The sequence below is a fragment of the Crocuta crocuta genome, unplaced genomic scaffold (genome assembly GCF_008692635.1).
Source record: "Crocuta crocuta isolate KB4526 unplaced genomic scaffold, BGI_CrCroc_1.0 scaffold826, whole genome shotgun sequence".
NCBI lineage: Eukaryota > Metazoa > Chordata > Mammalia > Carnivora > Hyaenidae > Crocuta > Crocuta crocuta.
In genome coordinates, this window is record NW_027529474.1 from 54,847 (window position 1) to 73,814 (window position 18,968).

General features: G+C 41.4%; 1 protein-coding gene across 1 annotated transcript in view; it reads left to right on the forward strand.

The window, feature by feature from the left end:
• LOC144228891 (dynein axonemal heavy chain 8-like) overlaps positions 1-18,707 on the forward strand; it is a gene marked incomplete at its 5' end in the record, with an annotated part of 73,107 nt that extends 54,400 nt beyond the window's left edge. Inside the window, 5 exons of the mRNA XM_077760792.1 lie at positions 1,056-1,212; positions 5,125-5,277; positions 5,363-5,552; positions 14,492-14,613; positions 18,284-18,707. Of these exons, the coding sequence (XP_077616918.1) occupies positions 1,056-1,212; positions 5,125-5,277; positions 5,363-5,552; positions 14,492-14,613; positions 18,284-18,571 (910 nt within the window). The remainder of the gene's footprint in view (positions 1-1,055; positions 1,213-5,124; positions 5,278-5,362; positions 5,553-14,491; positions 14,614-18,283) is intronic.
• Between the last annotated feature and the right edge of the window lie 261 nt (positions 18,708-18,968).

Below are 18,968 nucleotides of genomic sequence, written 5' to 3' on the forward strand. Positions count from 1 at the left end.
ATAAAGGGGCCAATTCGACAAGTAGATATAACATTGCTAAATATTTGTGCACCCAACTTAGCAGAACCTAAATATACAAAGCAAATACTAGCAGATCAAAAGGGAAAAATTGACTGCAATGCAGCAATAGTACAATGCAATACAGTAATAGGGGATTAAGTATTTACTGACTCTCACACTCATGCACACACACCATCTGTGTGTCTAGACCCAGACATTTCAAGACAAAAACTAGGTTTGTGCCCTTTAGAGCATCTGGTTGACCTAGAAGAGATATAGAGAGAAAAAAAGCAAGGGAGAGACAAAGACAGACTATTTTCTTTTAAAGCATCCTATTCTGTTCCTCCACATCAGGTATTACAGTGGTATTGACAAATACACCCCTCTTCCACTATACAGAGAAAGGAAGGAACCGGTCCACCACCATATTCTAGCACCTAGCTCAGTGCCTGGTACATAGTAAATCTTTATTTGGATACATGGATTTTAAAGATGGGTGGGAATTTTAGACAGGTGGAGCAGATGGATGCCAATAGATTGCTCTGGAAATCATAAAACCAGTGGGAAAGTGGGAAAACAAAACAGAAAAAAGCAAAGAAATTTTAATAATTTGTAATCCACAGAGGAAATATGAGTGATTCTCTTTGCTCTAACAAATTGCCATATAATTATAGATTCTTGTGAACAGTCTTTAAGTGGGAGAGAATAAAAGGAGGTGTGTTGATTGTCCAGCATGAGGTTTGCAGATTACTGACAAGCAAAATTGAACAGTACTGCTTTGGATGCCAAGGACATTTGTGGAATCGCTTTCCCTGAAGATGGAGAGGCTTTCACTTCTGTAATGTTCTCTATGTCTTGTTATCAGGCAGTAGTTAGAAGGCAGAATGAATCTCTATTTTTTTCATTCCTGTGGGTTGATGGTAAAGTTTCTTTTCCGCCCCCCTCCTTTTTCTCTGTCTGGCTTGAAGTGATTGCATCAGTTCACTTTAGCTTTAATAATTATCTCTGAATGTACAGTTTCCTGCTACATTCTGAACAGGTCATTCTTTTATCAGGTATCAGAGTAACACTGCTTCTGCTGTTCTTGAAACAATTACCAACATTCAACCCAAAGAGAGTGGAGGGGGAGTGGGAGAGACCCGGGAAGCCATTGTTTATAGATTATCTGAAGATATGCTGAGCAAACTGCCTCCTGATTACATTCCTCATGAGGTAAGCCCCTCCCTTTCCCCCCTGGTGTGTACAGGGCTATCTTTGGGTTCCACAAAGTTGAGGGAGATCCTGGGATCTCCCTCTCTGCTCATTTCCTCTTCCTTTGCAACTCTTTCTTTTAACCTTGTGACCTTCTCTTCCTTGCCCCTTCTCCAGCATCTTGCAAACTATGATCTGTACTTTACTTTGTTCCCCCCTATTCCACTTTCTCTTTCAATCACCTTTTTTCTCTACTCTTCTCCCATCTTTGGATCTCTGTGTCTTTTGATCCCCAGATATCTTTCCTCTCTAGGCTTTGTCCATTCTTTAAACATACCTCTTGTTTTTGTCCTTTCTAGTCTCACAATCCTCCCAGTAAGATAATAGGAAAGCAAGCCATTTAAATGAATTCACTCCCAGTGTAGATGGAAATAATTTTCTAATTCTTGAACAGCCCATTTGTTTGCTTATTAATCAAAATCAGTTTTTCTCAAATATTTGTAAATCTCAAGACCCTTTACAAACTGATTGAGGACCCCAAGTAGCTTTTGTTAATGTGAGTTATAACCACTGGTATTTAACATATTAGGAATTTAAATGGAGACATTTTCAAAAATATATATTAATTTATTGTTAAATAACAGTAATAAAACTCATTACATGTTAATATAAATAATATTTTTATTAAAAAGTAAGTATGGGGGACCCTGAGTGGCTCAGTCGGTTAAGCATCCAACTCTTGATTTCAGCTGAGGTCATGATCTCATGGTTTGTGAGTTCGAACCCCACATAGGGCTCTGCACTGATGGTGTGGAGCCTGCTTAGGATTCTCTCTCCCTCTCTGTCTGCCTCTCCCATGCTCATGCTTTCTCTCTCTCTCTCTCTCTCCTTTCTCTCTCTCATAAAATAAACATAAAAAAAATAAGTACGTTTTCCAAGACAAAATATTCATTGAGAATAGTAAAATTGTTTTACATTTTTGCAAATCTCCATAATGCCTCATTTAATAGAAGGCGGGTGGATTTTCATATCCACATGGTTGTGATACCACACGTCATGTACCTCTGGAAAACATCACTGTATACTCCTAAGAGAGGAAGAGTCAAAAGGTCAAATGATGTCCTGGTTTAACTGAAAAGCTTAACTTTGTGGACCCCTGAAAGGATCTCAGGGCCTCCAGGGTTCCCAGGTCACTCTTTGAGAACTGCTGATCTAAAAAAAAAAAGCTTCTTTAGTTGTAGTGAACTTTCTGGGTGGTTGAAAGGTCTGTGAAAGTTCCTCCAGCTTGGTCTTCTTCACACAAGAAGACAGGGTTATGTCCTATGACCATCCATGGCTTCCTCTCTGCTGTTCTCAGCATCCAGTCCTCACTGCTGATGGGCAGAGTGTCACCTGAGTCCCAGATGGAATTGAGTCAAGTTTAGCTCTTCAACCAAGAAGTGAGAGGCTAATACCCTGGTACTAGTTTAACTGTGGTCTTGTGTCTACTCTGTCCTGCTTCCTCAAGTCTGGGAAAAATAAACTTGTCAACTGGGAGCCCTTAGGCTCCTTAAGCTACAGGCTTCCCATTAGAGTGAGTATCCCCAAACATTTTAAAAAAAAAACATTTTATTGACTCTTAAAACAGTCTTGTTTACATTATGTAGATAAGTACCAAGACATTTGACCAAGATACTAAAATCAGTTGCTTTACATAGAGATAGTTATAGTAATGGAAGGAAAATTTTTTTAATGGATACAATATAAGTACATACTTTTAATGGTCCATTGTAAGTGATCTTCAGAAGGCAGATGGGGCATAAAAACTGCCTTCAAAGATTTTTAAAACTGGCATGTGAAAGTGAAATAAAACTCACTCTGGATGCCTAGGCCACAAGCTGGTAGACCAGAGGAGACTTCAAGATCTTGGGATAATTTGAGCTGTCCAGGGTTGGTTGGGGGCACTCTTCCAAGTTCTCCATTCTGGCAGTATCCATTCTGAGTGTGAGGGATGTCACTAAGTGGGTTGCTAAATGGGAAAGAGTTTGTACTGAGGCATCTAAAACTGCTTCCTCTTTCAAGATCACTTACCTTTTAGTGTCTTTTATTTTACAGAAGAGAGAGCTGCATTCTTGAAAATGTGGCTGTAAAGTGAATTTTGTAAATTGAAATATAATTATACTATTGACTTTCATAGTAAAAATGGAGCCATGTTACTGAAGAGACTACCTGGTCCTAGAAATATAATGAAAATCCTATGTAAGACTGCAGCAAATCTTTCATCTTATTAATAAAAAGATAATTTTGGGCTGGAACAATAACCATACTCAAAATAAAATCAGTACTAAAATTAGATTTTCAAGAGTTAAGTTTTTCCTAAGCATGCCTCTATTGCAAAAGAAGTTTCTCCTTTAAAACTGTAAGTAGGGTAAGGCAATATGTTTGAGGCTGTTAGCATACTAAAAAATACCTACCTGGGCTATTGATTTGACATTGTAGCCAATACCTGGGCTTAATTTCCCACATGTGGGGGTTGCAAAAGTATTTCCATAATTTCCTTTCTCCTTCAGTGTGAATTTCTACAGAGTAGTCATGATTTAAAGAGGGTAATACATATGCTCTTCAGCCACTGGAGGCTGACGGGCTCAAGATGAGAATGAGGTAGTGGAACCTGCAAAAATAGAAGTTCTAGAACCAGAAATTTAAGAGAATACCCGAAGGTTGGTGTGGTGACTGGGTTGGGGACCTCCACTGGCATGTTTGACTGGGATTTCAATATCATTTGCTCTGCCTGCCCAGATATTCCCAGGTTGGTTGATATCACTGCTTCCCTGAGTTTGTGCTTCCCCTTTTCATCCCTTCCCACATCCACCAGAAGTGGCCCAGCTACAGGAAAGCAGAGGTATCCTTTGCTGAGTGGGACACTTTAGACCCATGCTGGCAAACCTAGCATGTCAAATGAGAAGGATGGAACAGATGACCTTGAAGGCCACCATCTCTAACATTCCATGACTCAAGACGGGGCAGTGGGCATCTCCAGCAGAGAACCCTACAGTTGACTGGCTTTCTGGTGATTCTGTGGACTGTACATCACTCTAAATTCTCTCCCACTTCATGTGCCTATCCTTACACCTCCTGTACGGGCATCTTTTCACTTGTGGCCAGCAGAAAGTTCAGATCTCTATGTGACCTCTTGCCAGGACTCATAGTCAATCTTTTCTTGGGCATAGGTCACTAAATTAAAATGTGTATATATATATATATATTAGCTTATTTTCCAATAATTGTTATATTTCATTATTCCCATAACCAGATGCTTTTATATTGATCTCTTCAAAATGGTCAATACATGATATACCCCCAAAATAACAAATGACAGGTGCTTAATGGCTTTCCCACAAAGTCAAATATTTTTATTGATTAGATTAGGAAAGGCTCTCTTTAGTCGCGTTAGCCAGGGCAACAATGATCTTAGAAAACGTCAACCAATCACTCATTGGTAACTGCTCTGTAAAGATTTGGGCCATATTAACTTTCTGTGACATTTCTAATAACGACTCTGTAAGCATTATAAAAAAAATATTCCAAACTGTACTCTTATAAAGGTTAGATTGCAAAGGAATATTTAATTGACACTTAGTACTTAATCATTTGAAAGGGAAAGAAAGGTACAATTCTATTTCAGTTTTTTAAAGTACATTTCCAATTATCAACTAAGTACAATCAGTAGGAAATAAAAATCATTTTAGTTGAACAGTAGTTTTTGAGGCCCAGCAAATGGGGAATTTAATGGCAAGCTTGTTTCTGCAAAAGATATTTTAGAATCCATTTGGTAGAGATATATCCAGAGGAAGAAAAAGAACAGAGAAAGGAGCAGTCGTTGGAAGAGAAGTAACAGATGATAAAAAAAAAAAAAGTCTAAAAATTCCTTTCTTGTATGCTTTTTTTCTTAAGGTGAAGGCTCGTTTGATAAAGATGGGACATCTTAATTCAATGAACATATTTCTTAGACAAGAAATTGACAGAATGCAAAAAGTGATCTCAATACTTCGCAGTAGCTTGAATGATCTAAAACTGGCCATTGAAGGAACAATTATTATGAGTGAGGTGAGCTAATTGTCATTTCTCAATTGTCATTTCCCTCTTTTGCTGATTTTTCTTATTCTTTTATCTTAACTTTGCGTTTTTTCAGAATTTGAGAGATGCCCTGGACAACATGTATGATGCTCGCATACCTCATATCTGGAAAAGAGTGTCCTGGGATTCATCCACACTGGGCTTCTGGTTTACAGAACTTCTGGAAAGAAATGCCCAGTTTTCTACTTGGATATTTGAGGGGAGGCCCAACGTATTTTGGATGACTGGTTTCTTCAATCCCCAAGGTATGTGTTCATAGGAGAAGAGGTAAAGTTGGAAGGTAGGGTAGTTGCACTGTGGGATGAATATATATGATATACAATAATACAGCTTGCCAGGTGCTGGGCATAGGCTTTCAAATTGTTTTACAAATTCAGCCTGAAATTCATTCTACCATTGCTTCCACAATATGGAGGCAAACCTTCCATTTTTCTTCTCACCTACTTCAGCAAGCCTGTGGTCAGGACATGTGAAATAGGAAAATTTTATTCGGATCTTAGTTTTAAATTTTTTATGAAAATGTCAAACATGAAGCACCAACACATGCAAAAACTTTTCTAGATTGCAGGAAGTTAGACTGATTTCAAAAATGATCATGTGGTATTGATGGTATTATTATACTATTATCAATGAGTTTCTTTATGTTTGTTATTAATTCATTTATATATTTCGGTTGGGGGCATAAATATTTACAATTGTTAGAACTTCTTGGTGGATAGACATCCCCCATTCATTATTTAGTAGCATGTTATTTAACCTCCATGTATTTGTGGTGTTTGCAGATTTTTTTTTATGTTGACTTTTTTTTTTAATTTTTAAAAATGTTTTTTTATTTATTTCTAGGAGAGAGAGAGAGAGACAGCGTGAGCAGGGGAGGGTCAGAGAGAGAGGGAGTCACAGATTGAAACAGGCTCCAGGCTCTGAGCTGGCAGTCAGCACAGAGCCCGACGCGGGGCTGGAACCCACGAACCGCGAGATCATGACCCAAGCGAAAGTCGGACGCTTAACCGACTAAGCCACCCAGGCACCCCTTTTTATGTTGACTTCTAGTTCCATAGCTACTTCAAATAATTCTTGGCCAAAATAAAATAATGTTCCTACTCACAATACGGTTGAATGTCACAAAATAATCTTAAGTGAAGGAAGTCAAACAGAACACATTGCAATGTGTTATACTGTATACATTGTAATGTATGTATACTGTATAATTCCGTTTACACAAAGAATCAAAACAGGCAAAACAGGTTCATCGTGTTAAAAGTCAGGCTAATGGTTATCCTTGAGGGAAAGGGCAATGATTGCAGAAGGGCACAAGGGGTCCTGGGGGCCTAGGAATGTTCCATTTCTTGATCTGAATATTGGTTATATGGCTATATTCTCTTGGCAAAAATTCATCAAGCTGTACACTTCTGATTTATGCAGTTTTCTTTGTATAAATAATACTTCAGCAAATAGTATACCTGTAATGTCCCCTGTATATATACGTTCATTCACTTCATGAATTTTCAAGCTTCTTAACATTTTCTAAATTTAAAACACTAACGATGGCTGTTTTTATGAGCTTACAAAAATATACATAGTATATTATTATGTCAATAGCCTTTATGTTTGTAAAAGACAGCTCCCAGATTTCATTTATCTATTTTTCTCCCAGATTTTCCATTAAATTTGAGAAAGGAACTTTTTTATTATGGTTCTCAGATTTCATGTGTCTACTTATGAGTGTCTCTTTCCTCCTTACCAGCCCTCAATTTGAGTGAGTTGTCACCAGGTAATTCCTGGTTTGAGGGCCTGAAGAAATAACACTTAACTTAATTAGGATTGTCTAACCACCTTCCATTTGCTAGCCCCTCTGCTAGGGGCTTTCAATAGAGAGAGATTTGAGAGCCAATTCATGCCCTAAAGGAGCTCATAATCTGATTGGTAAGACAGACCCATCAGCAACTTTAACATAATGTGATAAGTGCTTCACCCAAGTGAGAACTAAGTGCCACAGTAGTACAGAGGACAGGGAGATGAATTCTGCCAAGGCAGGGCTCCAGAAGAGCTTTAAAGAGGAAGCATGGGGAAGGGTTTGCAGGGACTTGAGAAAAGAACATTCCAGTCAGAGGCCTGAGCAAAGACAAAGCATGTCCAGGGAAAGAAGGACAGCAGTGTGGCCCGAGTTCAGGAAGGGGGAGGAGAAGCGGGGGGGCAGTGATGCGAGAGTGTGGGGTCTTCTGAGGGAGTTTAGGTCACATCATAAAGGCAAATAGAAGTCCCCAAAGATCAAAAGGTAATCCCAGGAGAAGGTAGAGAGTAGACTGGAATATGGAGGTTCAAAGCAATGAGACTCTTAACTAAGTCCAAGGGAGAGAGCCTGGGACCTTAACTAGGTGAAGAGGAAGGGACAGATTTGATGGAGTGACTAAATGGGGGGGGGGGTTCATTTTTTTTTTTTATTTTAAAGAGAGAGAGCAGGAAAAGGGGGCAGAGAGAGAGAGAGAGAGAATCCTAAGCAGGCTCCATGCTCAGCACAAAGCCCAATGTGGGGCTCGATCCCACAACCCTGGGATCATGACCTGAGCCAAAATCAACAGCCAGAAGCTCAGCTGACTGAGCCACCCAGGCACCCTAAATGGGGGATCTTTGAGAGAACAGAGAGAGACAATGGCTGTGGCTAAAGGCCTGGAACAAGGCAGGGAGCGTTGGAAGAGGGACAGGCTGGAAGGAAAACAAAGAACACTGGATTTGTCAGCTAGTCCTGGTAGGACATCCAGGTGGAGAGGTGTGTTAGCAGATTTGGAATTTGGAAGAGGCGTAAAGATCTGTGGTGGGCATGGAGGAGGGCACTTGTGGGGATGAGCACTGGGTGTTATATGGAAACCAACTTGACAATAAACTATTTAAGAAAAAAATTAAATTAAATTAAAATATGTCAGGTCATTAAGTGCATTTTTGATATTCAAGAACCAAGATAATGGGATGGGTTCATCCCTGGCTTTCCATAGACACAGACAAATTAAGTTATGTATCACAACACACAATCTCTTTACGTCACTGATTTTTTTCATTAGAGATATGACTTAAAATAGCAAAGTATTAATGTGAACTAATCTGTAATTGTTACTATTTGTTAAGAAATGTTACAAGCCAGAACATTTAAAGAAATTCAAATGCAGATGTACATTTCAGTTATCTTGTCATTATTTGTTAATAATACGAATCCTTTCTCTTTCCTTAATTTCTGTTTTCAGCTTAAACTTTGATTCTTTCTCTCATGGCTCTCATGCCTTGAAAAGGCCTGGACTTATTCCAGCGTGCTACCTTTATACACATGCACACAGACATACACCCTTATCTGTGATTGCTTTTTGTTTGTGGAGTACAAGAGTAGAGGTCAACTTTCCCTGCACACTAATCACTTTTCTGCTTCCTTTTCCTTTTCTTGACATGAGAGACAAATTACTTTCTGTTCCTTATCACCTGACCAAATCTGGAAGTTGTAAAGATTACAGCAACTTCATGCACGTTCACAGGCGGTGTGCAAACAGATAAAGTGCCTTCCAATTAGATGCCTCTCTGGTCACTATTTGACATCAATAATTGATTTTTTAGCATGACTATATCTCCTGGATTTTATATCTTCTTTTTAAATTATTTTTATTATTTTATTTTTAAAATGTACATCCAAGTTAGTTAGCATATGGTGCAACACTGGTTTCAGGAGTAGATTCCTTAATGTAATGCCCCTCACCCATTTAGCCCACCCCCCCTCCCACAACCCCTCCAGCAACCCTCTGTTTGTTCTCCATATTTAAGAGTCTCTTATGTTTTACCCCTCTCCCTGTTTTTATATTATTTTTGTTTCCCTTCCCTAATGTTCATCTGTTTTGTTTTGTTTTTCTTTTTTCTTTTTTTTGGGGGAGGGGGCTATATCTCCTATCCCAGTCCCCTTCAATGAAATTTCTTTCTTTGACTCAAGATATTTTAGCAAATGTGGTTTTTTATTTTAAAAAAACACATTTAAGTAAAACACAATTTAGTTTGCAATAAGACCATAGTTTTATTACAAATACGTACAGTCAAAATCACCTATGAAACATTTGAAAATAAAATTTCACATATAACCATTCAGTTTTGTGTTCTTATGGCTTCCAGTACTGCATGATGTGTGTTTCCCATGGTGCCTCTGAATTTTTGCTCCTCAAGCCTAAGTGCCTTCAAGGCCCACCCTGCCACAAAGACAGGTTGACAGGCCTTGTGTGCCCCCCAGTCTGTGTCTGAGCTGATGCTGTTTGTAGCACTGCTCCATTGCCTTATGGTGACCTGATATTTTGCCAGTCATACTTGAAGAGGCTGAGTCAGCCACCATGGAATGGTATTTTCAGTCCCCCTCACAATAATTTCTTGTAGTAGTTGATGAGCTCACCTATGTGGCAGTTAGGTTTGATTATTAAAATGGTCAAGCTGGGGTGCCTGGGTAGATCAGTTGGTTAAGCAGCTGACTCTTGATTTCAGCTCAGGACATGATCTCACATTTCATGAGTTCAAGCCCTCATTCGATCCCTCTATGAGCCTGCTTTGGATCCTCTGTCTCCCTCTTTGCCCCTCTCCCACTCACACATGATCTCTCTCTCTCTCTCAAAAACAAATGTCAAAAAAAAAAAAAAGGTCAAGCTCTCTGTACCCATGACCCTATAATATTTGTTCAATGGCTCAGCTTTTGGTAGTGCAGGGATTTGCATCCCAATGGACTACTCAGGCTCAAGAGAACCTTTGTGCTCCACTGGATTTTCCCAGCAATTTGATACACATGTTCACATATTGTTTAAGATTGTACTTCTGAGGGTTCTTGAAGGATTTGTTCAGTCTCTCGTTCCCACAGGTGTACATTTTCAGAGCATCATGTACATATGATTTAGATTCTAATTTGTGTGTGTGTGTGTGTGTGTGNCTCTCTCTTCACCCCTACCCCACTCATGCTCTCTCTCTCAAAATAAATAAATAAAATTAAAAATTAAAAAATAAACAAAATTATACAGACTTCAGAAAACTAAGATTTTGATTCCATTAGCCTTGATGTTAGTCTACAAGAAATATGACCATTCGTTGTTTTAAATTCAAAATGAACATTTCAGTGGATTTACTACAGTTTGAATTCCACAAGATCATGTTTCTCTTTTTAGAAAACCAAAACAAAACTATCAAGACTTGACAAATTATGTTATCTTCTCTATGTTCTCTGGGTGGGAATTACCCACAGAACATTTTCCTAACCTCCACTCTCAGGCCTCAAATATATTCATTTAACATTTTCCTTTCTTAATGGTTTGAGGTAATCTGTGTTCTAGATTCTACCTACTGGCATACTAAGAGCGCTACCCAAACATTAAGAGGCATACTACTGAAGTAAACTAGACAACATCATGCATTTCCCCTAGTAGGGAGAAGGTAGGAGATGGTCCCTCCCTGATTGCACTAAAAGTTTTTAAAGTTTTTAAAGGTTTTCAGAGCTCTCTGATAACGGCTGAAGTCTTCAAAGCAGGTGTGTTACATAACAGAGAATCCCAGTCATTCATCATCTGGCACCTATGTCTTTGTCCAGAGTGCCATATGAAGAGAGGTTAAATTTGTGATTTGGTTGGAATTTAAAATGTTATAGAAAAATTCAATTATTCAATTTGTGCAGATGGACGGTTGAGACCAAGATTCATGTCTTGTGCATTGTGACCTTGTAGATTCATAGATCAGGGATGAATTTTAAAATATTGCATAATAGGGTCAATTGAATTCCAACTACTCTACTTGGATGCACAGCGTCTAATACACCACATGGATGCACACTTAGTGTTGAATGATGAAAATGACATTCATGGAGGGACTTACAAAAAAGAATTGGCTTTTATTATTGTGGTCACTGTTGGCTTGCACCTTCCTGGGGAGCTTCGAAGGTGTAATCTGAAACCAACCCTCCATATGCAGAGGGCAGGGAGAGATGAAAGAAAGAGGCAGGCCGTTCAAATTGGTAAGTGGCAGGTTTTATAAGTAAGGACACTTACATAAAAGGCTTATCTTGGGTGGCCACAAGCCAAATAGCTCTCTGTACCCACCAGCCAAATGTTAAACATTTATATAGAGGACTTAACTGGGTTCAGTCATGTATACCATCCAGATGGCATCAACAACACATCATTATCTCAAGGCTACGTCCTTAGGGCAGCTTCTGGAAGCAAGAAGGACAAGTGGCACATACATTTCAAGGACGGGGAGGGAATGAGGAGCCTCCAATTGCCCAAGTGCAGCTCACAGTTCACCTGGTGGCCATGTCCTCTTGATGACCTCCCTCAGCACTCTGTGACCAGCTCTTACAATCTCATGGGGCCCCCTCTTCCACAATGAGACCTGAGTAGTCAGCAAATGGTTTCACTAGCATGGAGGTGGCTCTTTGGTAGCCCTCTGGCTGCATAGAAGGGAGATACCACAGCAACAGAACAGACACATGCAATAGAAAACAGATTGAGACAATGATCCCCAAAGTTAGTCACAATTTTTTCCGCTGAGAATTCTGTGATGCAAACCACTGATTTATTAAGTTCCTTAGGCTGAGAGTTGGATCACTCAGGGCATTCACTGGTGTCTTCATGTGATTTAATAAAGATGATACGTTAGCAGACTCATCAGGAATGAACAACATTCTATTTGAATAATTGCAGAGATACCTCCTTGTGAGGCTGTAATAATGTCCAAGGCCATCCTATTTTGGAAGACAGTTTTTCTCATTAGAGACATTTCAGTGTTTGGTAAGGACAGGCTCTGTTGGCTATCACTCAAGTCTTGCTGAATGAATTTACTAAGGGCTTATGCATGTGCTATAATGTCCTCCAGGCCAATGGAGGGACAATAACTGTGGCTAAATGACTGTACCAGTGGAAAACAACACATCCACCTTGGCCTTGAGGAGAGGGAAGTTGGTAGGTTTAGGAACATGCCCCTTGAACTGGTTGTGCATAGCATACGTGTTGGCAGGGCAGTGGGGGGAGGGGGGAGGGCAGCCTGTCAGGCATGAGGAGATGGGCTGGGGGTGGGATATGCTCCCACCTTCTCCCCTCTCTCAGTAGTGAATGTTCTGTTTCAGGCATACTGCATCTCAACAGGTCTGGCTTGCAGCAGGGCAGTAGGACCCCAGTGAAGATTGAGTAGTTCTCCCTCACCCAGGGGTGTGAAGTAACTCAGCCATCCCAGCAGGACACCCCATTGTAATTTCCAGTAGAGAAATCCTTTCCCAGGTGTGGTGAGGCTTGGTGTTCTCAGCGGCATAGCATGTTGATCCACAATGAGATGGGGCGATGGCTGTTTCCTGCAACTTCCATGGTGCTGGGTAACGTGGCAGGCATCCCCAGTCTGGTATATGGGGCAGCAGGCCCTACTGGTTGATCATTCAAATGCATTAAAGCCTGGGACAGTACTTTAGCCCACAGGGCCAAGGTGGTTTTACCTTTAACTAATTTAATCTGTTGCTTTAATATTCCAGTTTTCCTTTCTACCAACATTCCCTGCTGTTTGAGGTTTTATCAGGGAGGTGGAATTGCGATTCAATGTCAGGTACTTTTGCCCAGTCTTGCACATCACCTTTGGAATGTGAGCCCTGATCACTGTCTTGTCAGTGGGGGTTTCCTTACATGTACTTATATTCTCTAATCCCTGGATTAGAGAAGGCTACCCGGATTAGTGGTAGCCTGCTTTGCGTGATAGGATAGCTTGGGTTAAACCAGATGTGGTATCTACACAAATGAAGGCCTCACCTTTAGCCTAGACCTCCATGCTTTTGCACCTGCTATTTCTCTAACTGCAATTGTCCCATCTGGTAAACTCCTACATACCTTGTAAGAGTCACCTTCAACTTCATCTTCTTGATTCAGCCTTCCTTGAGCTCTTTTCCTGAGTGGGTTTTTTGTTTGTTTGTTTGTTCACACCTCTGCTCACAACAACACTGTGTTATATGTCCTGCCTTCCTCCACATTCCTTCTAGACTGAGCTCCTTGAAGGCAGGGTCTATGGATGGCCTTTTCATCTTTGTGGTCATCCCACCTAGAGCAGTGCCTAGCACACAGGAGTCACTCCTGAGGGATTTAACAAATGAATAAATGAATGACTGAATGTGAGCTTCCCCAAGTATCTAATTCAATAACCAGGCAGGGACTTGGAAACCTAAGTACTTTCACATGAAGCCAAGCTAGGGGCCAAGTCTTTCTTTTCAGCTTCGAAGGATAGTAACTCAGTGCCTGTTATTATGACTTGCGACTTTTTCTCTTCCCTCTACTCCCAGTCAAACTTGATAAAATATTCTCACTTACGTGCTGGTTTGTGCATAATAGTTCTCCGATCTGACTGAGAGTAGGGGAGACACACATATTCCAAAATTCACTCATGGTTTTCACTATTAACATAGGAGCCAAATGTAATATAGAAGTCACAGATAAATCTTCCTAAGGTTTTGAAGTCCATTTGAAGTTGAGGGTATAGTTTCTAACATTAATTGCTACTCTCCAAGAAACACTTCTCCTATAGAATTGAATGACATGATTTGCAAATACTGTATTAAGTTTAAAGAAAGGCCACAATATGTGGAACCTTGTATTGCCTTAAAAATAACCATATTATGCACATTAAAACATGTAGATTTCCTTTCCGGTGTGATTGCTTTGTTTGATCAAATTGAAAGTTGGGTTTTCTATTTTGGCATTATGCCTTGTTTCCTTAGACAAAATGAAATTGTTCCATTATAGCAAATAGAAGCTTGATAATGATTTTAGTTGGAATGCTGATCACAGAATATTTGCCATTCCAGTCTTGCTCCTAAACAGTGTGATTTCAAACAGAGACGAAAGAGCGAGGCCTGGATTATGATCTCTAGACACTTGAGTGGTTGAAACCCCAGGAGGGAGTTTCAATCCAAGGCTGTGTCAGAGGCAGAAAGGGTTCTCCTTCCCTGCTGTCAGCCAGCAAGGAACACTTAGCTCACTGCAGGTCCCCATAGAAACAAGACACAGAAAGAAATGTGCCCCTGAGATTCAGTCTCAACTCATATTGGGTGGGCACGCATTTTGAGGGGGATAAGCAGCTAATACTTGGAGCCTCTTCCTTCTTGATTCTCAAGTGGACTGAGCCAAGGCATCGGCATATCTTTTTTCTTTTCTTTAAGGCTTCCTCACCGCAATGAGGCAAGAAGTTACCCGTGCCCACAAAGGCTGGGCCCTGGACTCTGTGACCATCCACAATGAAGTTCTGCGGCAGACCAAGGAGGAGATCACATCACCCCCCATGGTAGGCATGGCTGGGCAAATGACAGGGGCTGTTCCGGAACCACTGTTGAAAGTTCACATTTCTGCTTAAAACCGACCGATGAGTGGCTCAGTTAAGTCCCCTGGCTTTGAAGCTGGGGTTTCCTTGGTCATAACCAGGAGACTTCAATGCCGAAACCTCCTCCATTTGCTGGAGTGGGAATTAATGACAAGTGCTGGAACTCCCCAGGCAGCATTTCTTTATAATTTCAAGTTACGCTTGTGTTTGTTAAAAAGGGTTTCCCACAAGACTCCAGCTGCGGCTGTGGGCTGCTCACAGACTGGACGAGTGTGAGGGCAGTAGAGACAAATCGGGTCGCAGTCCTGAGCTGAGGGCCAGTTCCAGCAGCACCCCCACTAGCTGCAGAACCCCTGGGTGGAGGGACCCCTGGAGGGAGGCAGGGCAGAGGCCCTGACGTAAGCAGACACCATTGGGAGCCACTGCTTGGACACTTACCTGCTCTGTGAACTTGGCCAAGTTCTTTAACTTTTTGACCCCAGCTTCTTCATCTGTGACTTAAGACCAATAATTCAGCCTCCTGAAAGATGGTTGGGTGAAGTAAATGGAATCATTTAGGACCCCACATAGGTACTCAATAAATCTTAGTCCCATTTTCCCTTCCTCTGACTTTCATCCCCTCATTTGCCAAAGAAGAAGCCTAGCCAGATGAATTCCAAGTTCTGGCCCCTTTCTACCACTTTACAGCAAGGGTCGCATTCTTGCAGTGTTCAATGCCCAGCCCTCACTCTGTCTGCCATCTCGCCACAAGCACACCAGCATATTTCCACCAGCGGTCTCTCCATTAAAGGCGACCTAAGCTATTTCAATCATGCCCTTCCAGATTCTTCCTGTATTTTCCCATCATGCAATTCCAAAGTCATATCCACATTTGTAGGTATTTGTTAGAGCAGCACCAAGATATGTATGAGTTTCTTAAGGCTGTTGCAACAAAGTACCACAAATGGGGTGGCTTAAAACAAGAGCACTTTATTTCCTCAGAGCTCCGGTAGCCAGAGGTCTGAAATGAAGGTGTTGGCAGAGCTGGTTTCTTCCAAAGGCTCTGGGGGGAGTCTGTTCCATGTCTTTCTCTCAGCTCTGATGGTTGCAGGCAGTGCTGGTATCCCTTGGCTGATGGCTGTATCACTTCAGTCTCTGCCTCCATTATCACATTGCTTTCTTCTCTCTGCATACCTCTGGGTGCCCCTTCGTCTTCTTATAAGAACACCTGTCATATTGGGTTTAGATCCCACCTTAATCCAGTATGACCCTAACTAATTACATCTGCAAAGGCCCTCTTTCCAAATGGGCCTTTCACATTCTGAGGTCCTAAGTGGACATGAATTTGGAGGAGACACTATTCAGTCCACTATGCCTTCTATGACTTTGCAAAGTTCTGAGATTAAAAGGAACCTAGGAGGGATAGTTTACTGTTGGACGGTATCTAAATTTTATTTTATTTTTTTTATTTTTTTTCACACTGCAGCATGTTTATTTTATTTATTTATTTATTTTTTTACAAATAGTTTATTGTCAAATTAGTTTCCACATAACACTCAGTGCTCATCCCCACAAGTGTCCTCCTCCATGCCCATTCCCCCCTCCCCCCCACATCCATCAGTCCTCAGTTTTTGTCAGCATTCAAAAGTCTCTCATGGTTTGCTTCTCTCCCTTTCCCCCACCATTTCCGCCCTTCTTCTCCCCCTTGTTCCTCCGTCAAGTTCCTCCTAATCCTCCTATACGTGCAAACATATGATATTTGTCCTTCTCTGCCTGACTTATTTCGCTCAGCATAACACCCTCAAGGTCCATCCATGTTGCTACACATGGCCAGATTTCATTGTTTCTCATTGCCATGTAGTAGTCCATGGTATAGATAAACCACATCTTCTTGATCCATTCATCTGTTGATGGACACTTAGGCTCTTTCCATGTTTTAGCTATTGTGGAGAGTGCTGCTATGAACATTGGGGTACATGTGCTCCTATGCATCAGCATTTCTGTATCCCTTGGGTAAATTCCTAGCAGTGCTATTGCTGGGTCATAGGGGAGTTCTAGTGTTAGTTTCCTGAGGAACCTCCACACTGTTTTCCAGAGGGGCTGCACCAGTTTACATTCCCACCAGCAGTGTAGGAGGGTGCCCGTTTCTCCACATCCTCGCCAGCATCTAGAGTTCTCTGATTTGCTCATTTTAGCCACTCTGACTGGCGTGAGGTGGTATCTCAGTGTGGTTTTGATTTGTATTTCCCTGATGAGGAGGGATGCTGAGCATCGTTTCATGTGTCTGTTGGCCATCTGGATGTCCTCTTTGGAGAAGTGTCTGTTCATACCTTCTGCCCATTTCTTCACTGGGTTGTTTGTTTTTTGGGCGTGTAGTTTGGTGAGTTCCTTATAGATTCTGGATGGTATCTAAATTTTATATTGTTCATGTAGTAATTGTCACCCACTGCCGATGATGGTAATCATATGTCTTGATTTTCTGGGATTGCCCGTTTTACTGTCAAACCATGCTTAGGTTTTAGTCCCAAAAATACAGTCCTCATACTCTTAGGTCACATGAGGGCAATTCCAGGAAACACTTGGCAATTAATTTCACTCTCTTTTATTATAATCTATACTTGCTTCCCCTTACCTGCCCCTCATTGGAAAGGAAAAATGGTCACCATCTTCTACATAGATATATTTTATGGGCTTATGTGATTATTAGAGTCTCCCCATGATTCCCTTTAGCCTTTCTTTTCTTACTAAATACATGTTCTATGGCTCCCCATGGCCTATAATGTAAAGTTCAAACTCTCCAGTTTGGCATCTATAGTCTTCCACGGTCAAGCCTTAACTTATTTTATGACCATTAAACCCTCTGCTAAATAAGATGCTTGGGTTTTCCTACCCATCCTACCTATCTTTGTACTACTGCTCCTGCCTGGATGCCTGACTTCTCTACTCTTTCTTTCCAAAAGCAGANGCCATCTTGCCCCCTCCTCCCAGGCAGCCTCTCTAACAAGTGCGTGCTGGTATTCAATTCATGTCTTTCCCACTGACTTAACGGTGAAGAGCTCAAAGGCAGGGCCCTTTGTGTGAAAGAGAGACACGGGATGATAAACAGCCACTGTTGAACTAACACACCCCCTCCCTGCCCATCACACCTGCTCTCCTTCTATCACGTCTGGCCTCTGGGGGCGCTCTGACTCTCCTGCTCGCTGGGCCTGGCTGCACAACTCTCGCTTAATCACTAAGATGGTTAGAACTGCAGGTTGGGTTGGCTGGCACAGGCTGAGATCCCACATGGCATCAGGCTCCAAATCCTGTTCCTTGTCCTGACCCTAAACGACAGATCGGGACTCTCTGAGACTTTTATCTCCTTGCACAGGCGATTTGGTGCTGCTGGCAAAGTCTGTCATCCCCAGCGGGCTAGCCCTCCACTCAAATAAGCAATAATGGCATGTTTCCACAGCCCTTATAGCCTCAGGATAGGCTGTAGAGGAAAATGGGCTCAGCATTTCACTAAGGCAAAGCAGCCAGTGGTTCTTTTGGTGGTCTTTTAAGACTGGTGTATGTCTTCTTTAAACTGATGGCCTTTGTTACAGTAATGGATGTCCATCTCCCAGCAACTAAGTTTTAAAAAATCCTATTACCGCGTGCTTGACTCTTCCAGGAAGGTGTGTACATTTATGGGCTCTATATGGATGGAGCAGCCTGGGACAGACGGAATGGGAAGCTTACAGAATCCACCCCGAAGGTACTCTTCACACAGCTGCCTGTGCTGCATATCTTCGCCATTAACTCCATCGCGCCCAAAGACCCCAAGCTGTATGTGTGTCCTATTTACAAGAAACCAAGGCGTACTGACTTGACCTTCATCACCGTGGTGTATCTTCGAACAGTTTTGTCTCCAGACCACTGGATCCTGAGAGGAGTGGCTCTTTTGTGTGACATCAAGTAAACTCATTTCCACTTGCTGAGGGCACCAGAGCCACGTAGCCAGCCAATGCTAGTGAGAGGCTGGGCGCAATGTATCTTTTCCCCTGGTAATTGCTTGATTACCCTTTTTAAAGTAAAATGCTGATATTCTACAATCACGTGTGTGTGTGTGTGTATTTCCTCATATCAGTATTCAAAAAAACAATGCTAACATAATGCATTTTATCCCAGGAACTCATATTCCATTATAATTGTTTAGATAAAGCCCTACCGTCATGTTAGAGCATTGGAAGTTTTGATTTTTTTTTTAAATCTAAAACAAGGCATTAATTTGCTGTATCCTAAAGGGGGGCTAATAGATGCAAGCTTTTCCCTCAAATAAAAACCAAATTGTCCTGAAATAAAACCTGCCTCTGGGT